At 38.5% G+C, this 12283-nt stretch overlaps 1 protein-coding gene across 9 annotated transcripts in view; it reads right to left on the bottom strand.

Moving 5' to 3' along the window:
- The window catches only part of ttll7 (tubulin tyrosine ligase-like family, member 7), a 190734-nt gene that overhangs the window by 55372 nt on the left and 123079 nt on the right, over positions 1 to 12283 (bottom strand). For all 9 annotated transcript variants that reach the window (XR_009063739.1, XR_009063741.1, XR_009063738.1 and 6 more), the window contains exons 15-18: positions 11783 to 12008; positions 8096 to 8388; positions 5241 to 5375; positions 1095 to 1175 (exon numbers count right to left, since the gene is read on the bottom strand). Coding sequence is in view for 4 of the 9 variants with exons in the window: in XM_057840102.1 (XP_057696085.1) it covers positions 1095 to 1175; positions 5241 to 5375; positions 8096 to 8388; positions 11783 to 12008 (735 nt within the window). In the remaining 5 variants the exon portion in view is untranslated. The remainder of the gene's footprint in view (positions 1 to 1094; positions 1176 to 5240; positions 5376 to 8095; positions 8389 to 11782; positions 12009 to 12283) is intronic.

Below are 12283 nucleotides of genomic sequence, written 5' to 3'. Positions count from 1 at the left end.
CAGCTGCTCGTAGTGGAACAAAATTCAAGACACGTCTGCCGCCTGGACACCTTTAATGGACGCACGCACAACATTATGATGGATGCTGCCGTTTAGGGAGAGATTTACTTATTTTCAAAAGACAGGAAAATAAATGTATGTATGAGACTGGCAGGGACCCGGTGGTCGCGCTTCACTGCGCAAGTTATTTTTTAGAACGAGAGGGAAAGAGAGATAGTTCGTTGCTACTTGTCTTTCAGTTTTCCAGCAGTAGGTTCAAGTCATGTTAATTGGAAAAAAGTCCCTAGTGTTTAGCTAAGTTCCGTGTCCGTCTATCAGAGGTGAGAACACGAACCTTCTTGTACTTTTTAGCCATTATTGTTGTTGTTTTTGAGATGTTATTAGTTAGCGCCGAGCGCTATGCTAATTAGCGACATAACTTACTCCAGATGCAGAACGTTTAAAACCAGGATTAAGTACAGCGGTAATACTACAAACATGCGAAATAGTACAGAAATCTGTAAAGGCAGTATATTAGTTATTGTCTTATTTCTAAAGACACTTTGTTAGTTTCGTAATCGTAATCTAATCTAATCGTGGGGTGCCTAAAATGGCACACCCCCATCAGAAAATGGGTCTCACACCTCTAATTGCAAAGCTAAATGAGATCTCGATGTATGTTTCTGTAGAACTGTAATTCACAACAAAAAGCTATTCCGTTCTCGCCGAAACTAGTAAAGCTCTTATATCGAATCGATCCAGATCCAGGCGAGTGGGCTGAGTTCCAGTGGTGGCAAAGCCAAGCGAAGTCACTCTCAGCTGGATTAAACGGCGACTGGCAGAGAGGGTTGTGGAAGTCGCGGGGAAAAAAAAGTGACAAAAAGAGGAAGTGGTTGTACTATAAATGTATTGTACTAAACCACAGCAAATGCACATGTATGCATTTAAATACTACTTAACTGTATACTGTTCGCTTGATTCAACTCCAAACTACTCACGCTCAAACCCATTGTTCTCGGTGTGACACGGGACATCAATGGACAGCAAAGCATTTAGCAGCGATTAAGCAAATTTATTTTATTATCCTTCATTTAATAATTTCTGTACCTACTTACCTTCCGTTGTTTCGTGGAGTCTAACTTTACAAGCCAATAGGAGGCAACCTTTGGTTTATGGTATTTCCAGTTATCAAGGATCTGTAGGGGGACATATGAGTTTTAGGAATGTTTTAAACCATAAACATGTCCATAAGATTGTGTTATTGCAGGGAGGATTTTCTTGTAAGAGTTTTAGCTAAGTAGAAAATGTACAAATCTTTCGAATTTAATTGTGAGAGCTTAAATTAAAAGAATTGGGGAGGGCATAAAACGTGTCAGAAAGGGAAAAAAACAATTCTAACTTTGAGAATAGGCAATGTAAAAAAAAAAAAACAGTCATTAATTAAAAAACAAACAAACGAATCATTATATTATACAATTTTCCTTATAATAGCGTTTTATTTAGCTGAAGCTCATGTGGTCATTAAGTAAAAAACTTGTATCCAGTCAAGTAAACATTTCATGTTTACATGCATACTATAAGTATTCATAGAAAGAGGATTAAAATCACAGTTAACACACTCGGCTTGCTAGCGCCGTGTTTCTTCTCAGGGAAGAGTGTGGGCTCATTTGTCACGGTTATTTTTAATTCATTATTTTTGTACAAAGATTACCCTCAATTAAAGCACAAAAAAAATGCACTTTATACATTTCACCTTTCAGGGGTTGCAATTACAACAAAAAACATATATTGAGGGCATGATAAAGGGGCCAATTAGTCTAGCATACAGATATTAATGCAATATGCTCTGCGTTTGACACCACGGCAAACATTAAATTGCTTTAATGCTAGAGTGGTACAGGTGTGGGTGATCATCTGCTGTTTTTTCTGCTGCCCACATTAAGGTTTGTTAACATTACAGGTGTGGTGCTAATTGTCTGACCCCCCCCTCCATATCACAAATGTGTGCGTTTGCACACACATCCAAACCAAAACAGTTTCTTTCTTGCATTTGAACAGTATTGTATGGCCAGCTATTCTTAAGGAAACAGACCATTACTGACCCTGCAGTTTGACACTCATGAGCAAGGCAATTGGAATTTAGGTAATGCTTATTTCTTCTCTTCACCAATTTGACCAGTTGACCACAATGTTTTGCCTCTACTTTGTAAGTCAGGGTTAAAGAGGGTCCGGCGTCCGTCTGTCTGTTGAGCACCATGGGGCCTCTGATGCTGAGCGGACAGCTGGTTCTGAGGACAGCCATGGCTTTTAAAAGGGTCCGAGTCAGAAAATTAGACAGATGGGTGCTTTCATCGGACTCCCAGGCATATTCATTTGACTGAGGTGCGGTTGCTTCCAATAGAAATTCAAGGTGAAACTTTGCCTTGAATATGTAACAAAAAGAGTGTGTTCATGCATGATTTTGTCTAGAAACTCAATGCTTCTTTGCCTTTATTACCTATGGCCTCCAATTTCTGAGTAAAATTATGAGTACAAGAAACTTTTAGGCATGAGGAAAATCTATTGAAAAAAGTCATTGTTATAGCAGCATGTTTCAGACGTTACATTTGATTAACCCTGAGACGTTGCTAAAAAACTAAGGCATTGACGAAATTACTGGCACCCCTGGAATTTTTCCAGAAAATACAGCATTTCTCACCGAAATTAATGCAATCGCAAATGTTTTCATTATGAATGTGTTTATTTCTTGGCTGTGCATTGGAAAAACACAAAAAACTGAAAAGAAAAGCCAAAATGAACACAATTTTACAAATAATTTAAAAAAAAAATGGGCTAGACAAAATTGTTGGCACCCTCAACTCAATATTTGGTTGCACATCCTTTAGAAGAAATAGAAATCGGAAGCGTTATAGAAATCGCTTCCTATAACCGTCAACAAATTTCATACATCTCTCAGATGGAATTTTGGACCACTCTTCTTTTGCGAACTGTTCCAGGTCTCTCAGATTTGAAGCGTGCCTCTTTGCAAGAGCAATTTTAAGATCTCTCCAAAGTGTTCAATATGTTTTAGATCCAACTCTTCGATAACCACCTCAGAATTCTCCAGCGCTTTGTCTCCAACCATTTCTTGGTGCTATTTGAGGTATTTTTTTGGGTCATTGTCCTTTTGGATCACCCATGACCTCTGACACAGACTCAGTTTTCTGACACTACATCCTACATTGCGGCCCAAAACATTTTGATAGTCTCCATATTTGATTATTCCTTGCACACTGTCAAGGCACCCAGTGCCAGAGGTAGCAAAACTACCCCAAAGCATCATTGGACCTCCAACATGTTTGACTATAGGAACTGTGTACTTTTCTTCGTAGGCAACTCTTTTTTTGGCACTGTGTGCCTTGACAGTGTGCAAGGAGTCATGAAAAATGGAGACTATCAAAATGTTCTGGGCTGTCATGAGTGTTCCACCAGGACATTGACCCAAAGCATACCTCAATAGCACCATGAAATGGTTTGAGACCAGTGCCCAATGCCAGAAAAAAAGAAAAAAACATGTAATTGCATTATTTTTCTGTGAGAAATGCTGTATTTTCTGGAAAAATTCCAGGGGTGTCAATAATTTCGTCCATGACTGAATTACTCATTCCAACATACATACATTTTTCGGACTATAAGTCGCAGTTTTTTTTCCAAAGTTTTGCAGAGATTACGATCGAGCGACTTATGTGAGGTTATATATGGTCAGGTCGGGCCAACTTCTAACTTTTTTAAAAATAAATATATATTAATATATTTATACTAAAACGATGTATGGATGTTGAATAAAAATAATGCATGCCTGCGCACGTGAACCCCGTGCCCCCGCTCCCTTTAAATCTTCCCCTCCGCGAGCATCCTTGTATTTCCTTTTCGATATGGAGCAGCTATAGGAGTGAAAAACAAACTAAAGACAGGGGAATTGAAAAGCAAACAACTGCGGTAGGAGTGGGATATGGAAAGGATTCAAATTTATTGTTGAAGATACGGAAACCTGTATCGGCTTCGCTGAATGAAAACGAATGTGGCGCTTTGGTTTCATACGAGAAATATATTTAACAAACTTTTCCAGCATTATTTTGTTGTGTAAATGCATTTATAATGATCATAAAAATACGTAGGCTATTTAAACATTGAGAAAACTTGCGGTTTTTTTCTGCCAACTCGACGAGATTAAAATGTCAAATCCACTATCCGTCGGTTAGAAAAGACACGCAAATAAAAAGGATATAAATGTTTATTTAATATCCATCTTACAGTCTTGTTTAACTTGGAGAATTTGTTACAAAAGACAGGCTTTCATTTGTTATCATTATGCATATATGCACCGGCATCGTCACAAACGTGATCACACAAAACGCATCCACGCATCGCTTCTCCTGAGTCTTCACAAATAAAACATAAAATTTCGTTTTTATCCGGGCTCGTGCCTACACATAAAACATAAAATTTCGGGTTTTTTCGAGCTCGGGCAAGCAAATCAAGTTAATTGATCGGGCTGGGGCTGTGTCGGGCTTTAACACCTGCGGTCCGGTCGGGTTGGCCTTTATTTTTTTTAGGCCCGATCTAACTTCTAGCGTCATGTAATGTTAGCATACCGGACACCTATTCAGCCTGTTGTTCTATACTGTATTTTAAATTGCCTTTCAAGATTACATGTCTGTTCTTGTTGCTGGACTCTATCAAATAAATTTCCCCAAAAAAATGCGACTTATACCCCGGTGTGACTTATACTAGTATATGTTTTTTTCCTTGTCATTGCGCAATTTTTGGCTGGTGTGACTTATACTCAGGTGCGACGTATAGTCCGAAAAATACGGTAATTCAAATAAAAACAATGATCCCAAAACAGGTTAAACAATCCTCTCAAAACAGCCATGCACTTTCCATGTGGCTTATCATCACTAGGGTCACATGGTGCTTGAGCTCCTAAAAATAAATTACTCTCTGTTACTTCCGTTAACAACTTGGGATAAACTTTGCTTCAGCCTGGCATAGAAAAATCTTATAGCAGTCATAATTTATTTTTACAATACTTCCTTAAGATCTTCTCAAAGAAGCACATTTAAAAGCACATTTAAATGTCTAAATATCTAGTCACGATTAGACTGATATTTACTGTGCATCCAGTCCATCTTTCTTTCTCAGTCCATCTTTCTTTCTGACATGAGTAAAAGTAATAGGAGTAGTTTTACAATACACACGTGCTGATGTTATCAACTCACCTCATCGAGCACTGCCTCAGCCTCCTCCTCCGTTTTTCCGGGAAATCGGATCCTCATGGCCATGAGCGCAGTTAGTGTCTGACGTACAAACTCTGTCTCCTGTTCTTTACTCCTTGGGTTAATAAGTGGATCAACCTAAACATATTAGTACAAAGATTTTTCGTGGTTGAGGGGATATAATGTGACAGCTCAGATGATGCTACAATAGCATTTTAAATGACAATCTATGCATGAAGGAGTAATCTTTGTCAAGATTTCAACTTTATAGAATCTGTTCTACAGCTCAGTGAAGGCACTCACTGATGAGTTATTGGAAATTAAGCATGCTGAAGGCACTCATAATACATTGAGATTTGACGACATTATCCCAACACTCTAATTTTTCCGAACATAGTTGTATATCTTTCATAAGTTAAAACATTACATGTTACATGATAAGACCCAATAGGCTCTGGAAAACACTAAAAGAAACAGTGGGACTGCTGGTAAACTGCTCAAAAGCCTTAATTTGTAGATGTGGATGGTGTTTTTATAAAGACGTTAGCTGATATGGCAAATTATTTTTTTCCATTAACAAAGTAAACATGATTAGAAATCAGGTATTTTCAGTCAGTAGTATCTTTTAGGAGTCTTTCATTATTTTATATTTTATAAGAGACAAGACGTGCAGGTTTCATTTTGAGAAGATGGAATTAATAAAACTTGTGGCTAGGGTCATATTTTTAACTTAAACTTACGAAAAGGGCGTCTCCAGACATTTGGAAACCTGGTAAGGTTTCTCCACTTCCAAAGAAAAGGAGGCAATTACAGGACCAAATTGTAGGCCTATGAGTGTTTAATCAGTGTTTGGGAAATTGATGGAAAAGAACAGCATATTTAGGAATATCTTAAGAAGAACAACATTACTACTGAGTGTCAAAATGCATATAAGGCAGTCTATTCAATCAGTACAGTAAGAACATATCTTACTGATGGTTGGAAGACATTGATATACATGTATATATATATATATATATATATATATATATATATATATATATATATATATATATATATACATACATATATATATATATACATATATGTGTGTGTGTGTGTATGGCAGGAAACACAGACAAGGCTAAAAAAGTCGTTTCTCGTCTTGCATCCCCTCATTAAAACAGCTGTATTTTAAGCCAAAATAATTGTTGTGTTTGAAAGAGCATATGTCTATATTGTGCCATAGCAGTTTCATGGCACATTAAGCCCACAAACTATTTTTAATTTGTCCGTTTTACCCCGGAGACCCCGTTTACAGACACCGCGCAACGGCTTTTGTTTCAACCCCACCATAAAAAGAATTATATTTATTATTGGAAATGTCTCTCATTTTTAGCTCAGAATCATTCACTGATTTCTAATATTTAATTTGAAAAAAAAATACTTTATAAAATTATTCACTCGCATATTTCAAACTTTTAAACAAATTACGTCACAGTGAAAAAAATAGTGTCTGTAAATAGGTCAGGGATATCTACCACATAACTATCGCTTAATTGTTTTTTTTTTTTTTCTTGTTACCGTCGCATTTTCCCCGATATTTTAGATGGTAAATAATCAATCCAAACAAAGAAAAAAAAACCATATAAAAGGGTAAATATTTGAAAAAGAAAACCTCAACCACTCCTTAATGTCTGCAATTCCTGCATTGCGACCCTTGTTATATTACGTGTTTCACCCATAAAATCCCCCAAAATTCCAGCTGTGCCCATTCACAGCTGTGTGTTGACACTCAGTGAGACATGCTACACGGAGTTTTTAGATCAAAACAAGGTAAGTCAGCGATAATATCTCATCAAAATCATGGTGTCTTTAATTATGCTCTCACCTCGAGTTAGGGTTAAAGGGTTAGAAAAAATGTTTGGGTTTTTTTTTAAATGTCCTTCTGTTCAAATTTTTTCTTCCCCTAGAAAATTGGGATTTTAAGCTTTCCAATGATGTATCACACATGTATATAGGACAATTTTGAAATTTAGCCAAATTGGGGGTCTCAGAGCGGAACTTCAAGTCAACTGAGTGTTTTCTGCTATAATATACTGTATATACATATAATATATACATGTATATATAATATATATACGTATATTGGTAGGTGTAGTGCTACTGGATTTTAGTGCAGCATTTGACATAATTGATCATGACCTTTTAATTAAAAAGTTAAATGCATAAAATTTTGAAGAATGAGCTATTTAATTGATGGAATTTTTTTGTTCAAGAGACAACAATGGTTTGTACTTAATAGCGCCATTTCAGAGATGGTGATAGTGCAACCCGGTGTTCAACAGGGGAGTTGTGTGAGCCCATTATTTTTTTTTTTTAACAATTTACCATATGTGCTTAAAAATGCGCTGATGGAAATCTATGCGTCTGACACAACAATGTTTCATTTAATGGTGTGGAGTTGGTCGACAGTTTACAGCAGGAAAAGCTTATATAAATCCTAGATTAGGTCTGAACATAGGTTAAACGATAAAGAACAAATGACAAATGTACATTGAAGCATTAATGTGCCTTATAGGTGTGCCTTAAAATGTATAAACGTAAACCTGTTCATTAATGGTGCGCTTTATAATTCAGTGCGATTTATAGTCCAGAAAATACATTACATGCACTCAATTTTAATCCCAATGTAAAAACTGAAGAATGAGCATCTCTTGATTCTTATATACCCAAAGAATACAGGTAGGAGAATGGAGGAGGCAGGCGTTAATGGACAGATGGCAACCATTTTCACAGAGGACAGTTTGAAGATGCAGTGTTTGACAAAAAAAAAAAGTTGTAGAGAGAAAACAAAGTGCGTGTGCGTGTGATCTTACAATGTTGGAGTGGATGGTGCCTAGGCTGTTGCTATGAGGAACACGATGGGCAGAGCCACTGCGGCTTAGCGAATGAGAGCGTAGTGTTGCAGAGCTCGGCCGGACGAGGGCCGTGATGACAGGAACATTAGAGGGCCTAATGGAGAGAGACCGCACATCATTGGGTGACGAGAGTGAAGCTATGGAGCGAGGGCAGGAGATGGAGCGCCTGATTGGGCTGGAAAGAATCGGAGAAGCAGAAGGAGCTGGACTGGTTTTGATTGGCTTGACCGCTGGTTTCCAATGCATCCGACCTGTGTAAACACAACAGAAAGAGAGGAGACCTGTGATTGCTTTAACTTGCATTAGGGTAGGGGGTCTGAACCAGTCATCAAGGGCCCCCGTGTGTCCTGGTTTTTGTTCCTACCAATTGAGCACAGACAGTTTAACCAATGACATTTCCACTAAAACCTAACTGCAATTAACTGATTACATTTGTAAGACACCAGATTGGTGAAAAGGTGTGGTCTTGTTCTGTTGGAATGCAATCCAGCACCCACTGCGGCTTTATGTGGAACATGAAAAATATATGCTATGAGCTTTTCAAGGGTGGTACAATTGAAATTACCATTTCTCTCCAAAGTCCTTGAAAGAGTGGTAATTAAACAGCTCTGTCAGCACCTACAGGACAATAGTTTATTTGAACAGTTCCAGTCTGGCTTTCGAGCTCATCATAGCACTGAAACCGCATTAGTTAAAGTAACTAATGACTTGTTACTTGCCGCTGACGTTGGATTAGTCTCGATCCTGGTTCTGCTGGACCTGAGCGCAGCCTTTGACACAATCGACCATAATATCTTATTGCAGAGATTAGAATGTGACATAGGCATTAGAGGAGCAGCCCTCTGCTGGTTTAAATCATATTTATCTAATAGGTACCAGTTTGTCAATGTAAACCAGCAATCATCATCGTACTCTAGAGTTAGTTATGGTGTGCCGCAAGGATCTGTCCTCGGGCCCATCTTGTTTACGCTGTATATGCTTCCTCTAGGTAACATCATCAGAAAACATAGCATTAACTTTCATTGTTACGCTGACGACACACAACTGTATTTATCAATTAAACCTGAGCAGGTCAGGCAAGTAGAAAAACTAAGCGCCTGCGTCCGAGATATAAATACCTGGATGAGCACTAACTATCTTCTACTTAACCCTGAAAAGACAGAAGTCCTTATAATAGGCTCGAAAAGTGTTAGAGACTCTTTATCTGCCCAGATAGTCACTCTGGACAATGTAAGTGTAGCCTCCAGCGCCACAGTTAAAAACCTAGGAATTTTATTTGACCCTGACTTATCGTTTAAAGCACACATTAAACAAACCTGTAGAACGGCTTTCTTTCACCTGCGCAACATCGCCAAAATTAGAAATATTTTATCTAAAAGCGATGCAGAAAAATTAATTCACGCGTTCGTTACATCGAGATTGGATTACTGTAACTCCCTACTTGCAGCTTGTCCTAAAAGCTCTCTAAAAGGTCTTCAGCTAGTCCAAAACGCAGCAGCAAGACTTTTAACAGGAACCAATAGAAGAGAGCACATCACCCCTGTGCTCCAGGCACTTCACTGGCTTCCAGTCGAGTTTAGAATTAAATTTAAAATACTCCTTCTTACATTTAAGACCATTAATGGGTTGGGGCCATCTTATCTCACCGATGCTCTGGTTCCATACCGCCCCAACAGAACACTCCGATCTCAGAATGCAGGTCTACTGGTAGTTCCCAGGGTTCATAAAAGTACTGTCGGAGCTAGAGCCTTTAGCCACCAAGCCCCTGTTTTATGGAATCAGCTTCCAGCTAGTATTAAAGAAGCCGAGACAGTTTGCACATTTAAGATTAGATTAAAAACGTTCCTATTCGACAAAGCTTATAGTTAGGCTAGTTGAAGTCGGAATAGACTCACAGTTTAAGTTGCACTAGAAGCTATAATGCTGGGGGGCAGTACAGCCGCTGAGTTCTATCTCCTTTTCTTACTCTACCTACCACTTGTCTTACTTTATTTCTATTTTCCAATGTTAATATCTAGTTGTCTAGTCTCTTCATCACTAGTCACCCGGTGTCCCCTTTCCCCCCTCCCCTCTGGGGAGGGGCTATTTTTCAGCTGCAGCCTCCTGACTGTCCGGACCCCTGGCTGGATAGACGTCCTCGCTGCTACCCCCGTCTCATCTGACTAGAGGGACCTCTTCTTGCTCCTTTACTCCACTGTATTTTTACGGACTATAATTTCGCTTGCTAATTTCCATTAGCCGTTCTGGGGTTCCTGTCTATCCGTCCTGGGAGTGGATCTCTCCTGACTGTGGTACTCCCCAAGGTTTCTCATTTTTCTCCCAATTGACTCTGGAGTTTTTGGAGTTTTTCCTTGCCGGCATGGAGGGTCTTAAGGATAGGGGATACCCAGGACTTGAACTGTATCTATTCATCTTTGTTGCTTCATTTCTAATTGTGTATCATATTGCCTCTGTAAAGTCCTTTGAGACCTCTGTTGTGATTGAGGGCTATACAAATAAAATTGAATTGAATTGAATTGAAAATGTAGTTGTATATCTGGTCATTTGAATAAGCATCTCCCAAATACATGAAACTTACGTTAAAATACACTGACACCCTAGCTGGTCTTGCAGCCAATGTATTTTTTTTTGCTATACATTTACTATGTGTTCATCATGTGAGTGTGTGTACATCAGTGTGCGACTGCTGAAGTGTTTGTGCTTTGGATGCCAAATGAGAGCATTATGGGGCTTAGTCATCCAGCCCTTTGATGGCTTGTTGTGGAGTGGGTCTTGGCAGGTTGCTGTCCTTCTCTGAACAACATCTATTCACATACTCATTCACAGTCCAAATGTTTCACAGCTTTGTCTGCTATTCCATTACAAACATAAATAAACTCATGTAAGGATGCATTTCCCCCCCCTTACTCAGTAACTTGAGTGTTTTTTTTCTCTCCAACAAGGTCGAAGCGTGGACTGTGACGAAAAGTGCCGTCTTTACTCACAAAGATTGAAATTTTCCATAACATTTCAGCATATATTTGTCAGTGTTTGTTGCTCATCACCAGTCTTATAATAAAACAGGAAAGCATTTCGGCTTCTTTGTTCCCTTCAACATTTCATATCAATTCATTGCTTTCAAAATATCCGACAGTTCTTCCCCTGCATGCAAAACCTGAAACATATATCCTGATAGAGAGCCAATTCAGCCAATTTTCAGTTTTTAATTGACCCTACACACAGTTGTACGTACATAGTGAAGGTTTGGAGATGTAGGCGAGAGGGCATAGTAACACGAGAAAACCAACACAAACACTGGGGGTACATGTAAATTCCGCAATTAGGTCCTGACTATGACTTGACTATGAGGGAGAACCACAAACCACACTAAACCACCCTTTTTAATATGCATGCATTTCTGCTGGACAACTAATTTGTAGGGCCAGTTAATGTGAAGCATTTCTGCAAATGTCATTCTGCAAGTTTTTTTTTTTTTTTTATCCTCTAATGAAAACCACAAATGCCTGCCTGTATAAAGTTACTCATGATGTCCCTTTCTTATTGACACTGTGTTACAGCATTATAACCTAACAAATTGATAGTCTTTTAACAATAGATGCATGTTTTATTGTTATGATATGAAAAGAGCCTACTGCACAACTTCACCTGAGCGCTCAGCCAAGTTCTTCTCTTTGCTCCCTAGGTCATAAGAAACTTTCTTCTCCCTCTTTTCTCCACCTCTACTTCTCCCTTCTGCTTTTCTCCTGTCTTCCTCTTCTTCATCTGATGATAGGCAAGAGTTTTCAGCACTGCTGCCGCTGGTGAAGTCAGCCAAGTAGTCTGGCCGTTGACGTCGTGATGTCTGGCTGCATTCTGGCATGGTGGTCAAGGGCTGGCAGGGATCAAAACAATATGAAGATGTTAGTTGCACCAAAAATAATGCTTATGAATATTAATATATAATACAGTTATGTATATGTAACTGTTTAAAATACACAGACATCCGTACTTACGTTTTCAAGAAAGCAAATTAAACGGTACAGAAAAATCCAGTGTATTGCAAAACAGCATGCAATCTATGTAAATCTCAGAAGTGTTAGTTTGATTTGAAAGATTAAAGTATTTAATTCTGTAAAATCATGATGGATGTTGTTTTTTTTACTCTAA

The sequence above is a fragment of the Corythoichthys intestinalis genome, chromosome 7, assembly GCF_030265065.1.
Source record: "Corythoichthys intestinalis isolate RoL2023-P3 chromosome 7, ASM3026506v1, whole genome shotgun sequence".
NCBI classification, from domain to species: Eukaryota; Metazoa; Chordata; class Actinopteri; order Syngnathiformes; family Syngnathidae; genus Corythoichthys; species Corythoichthys intestinalis.
Note: the sequence above shows the minus strand (reverse complement) of the source record. Positions and strands in the feature narration are given on the sequence as shown.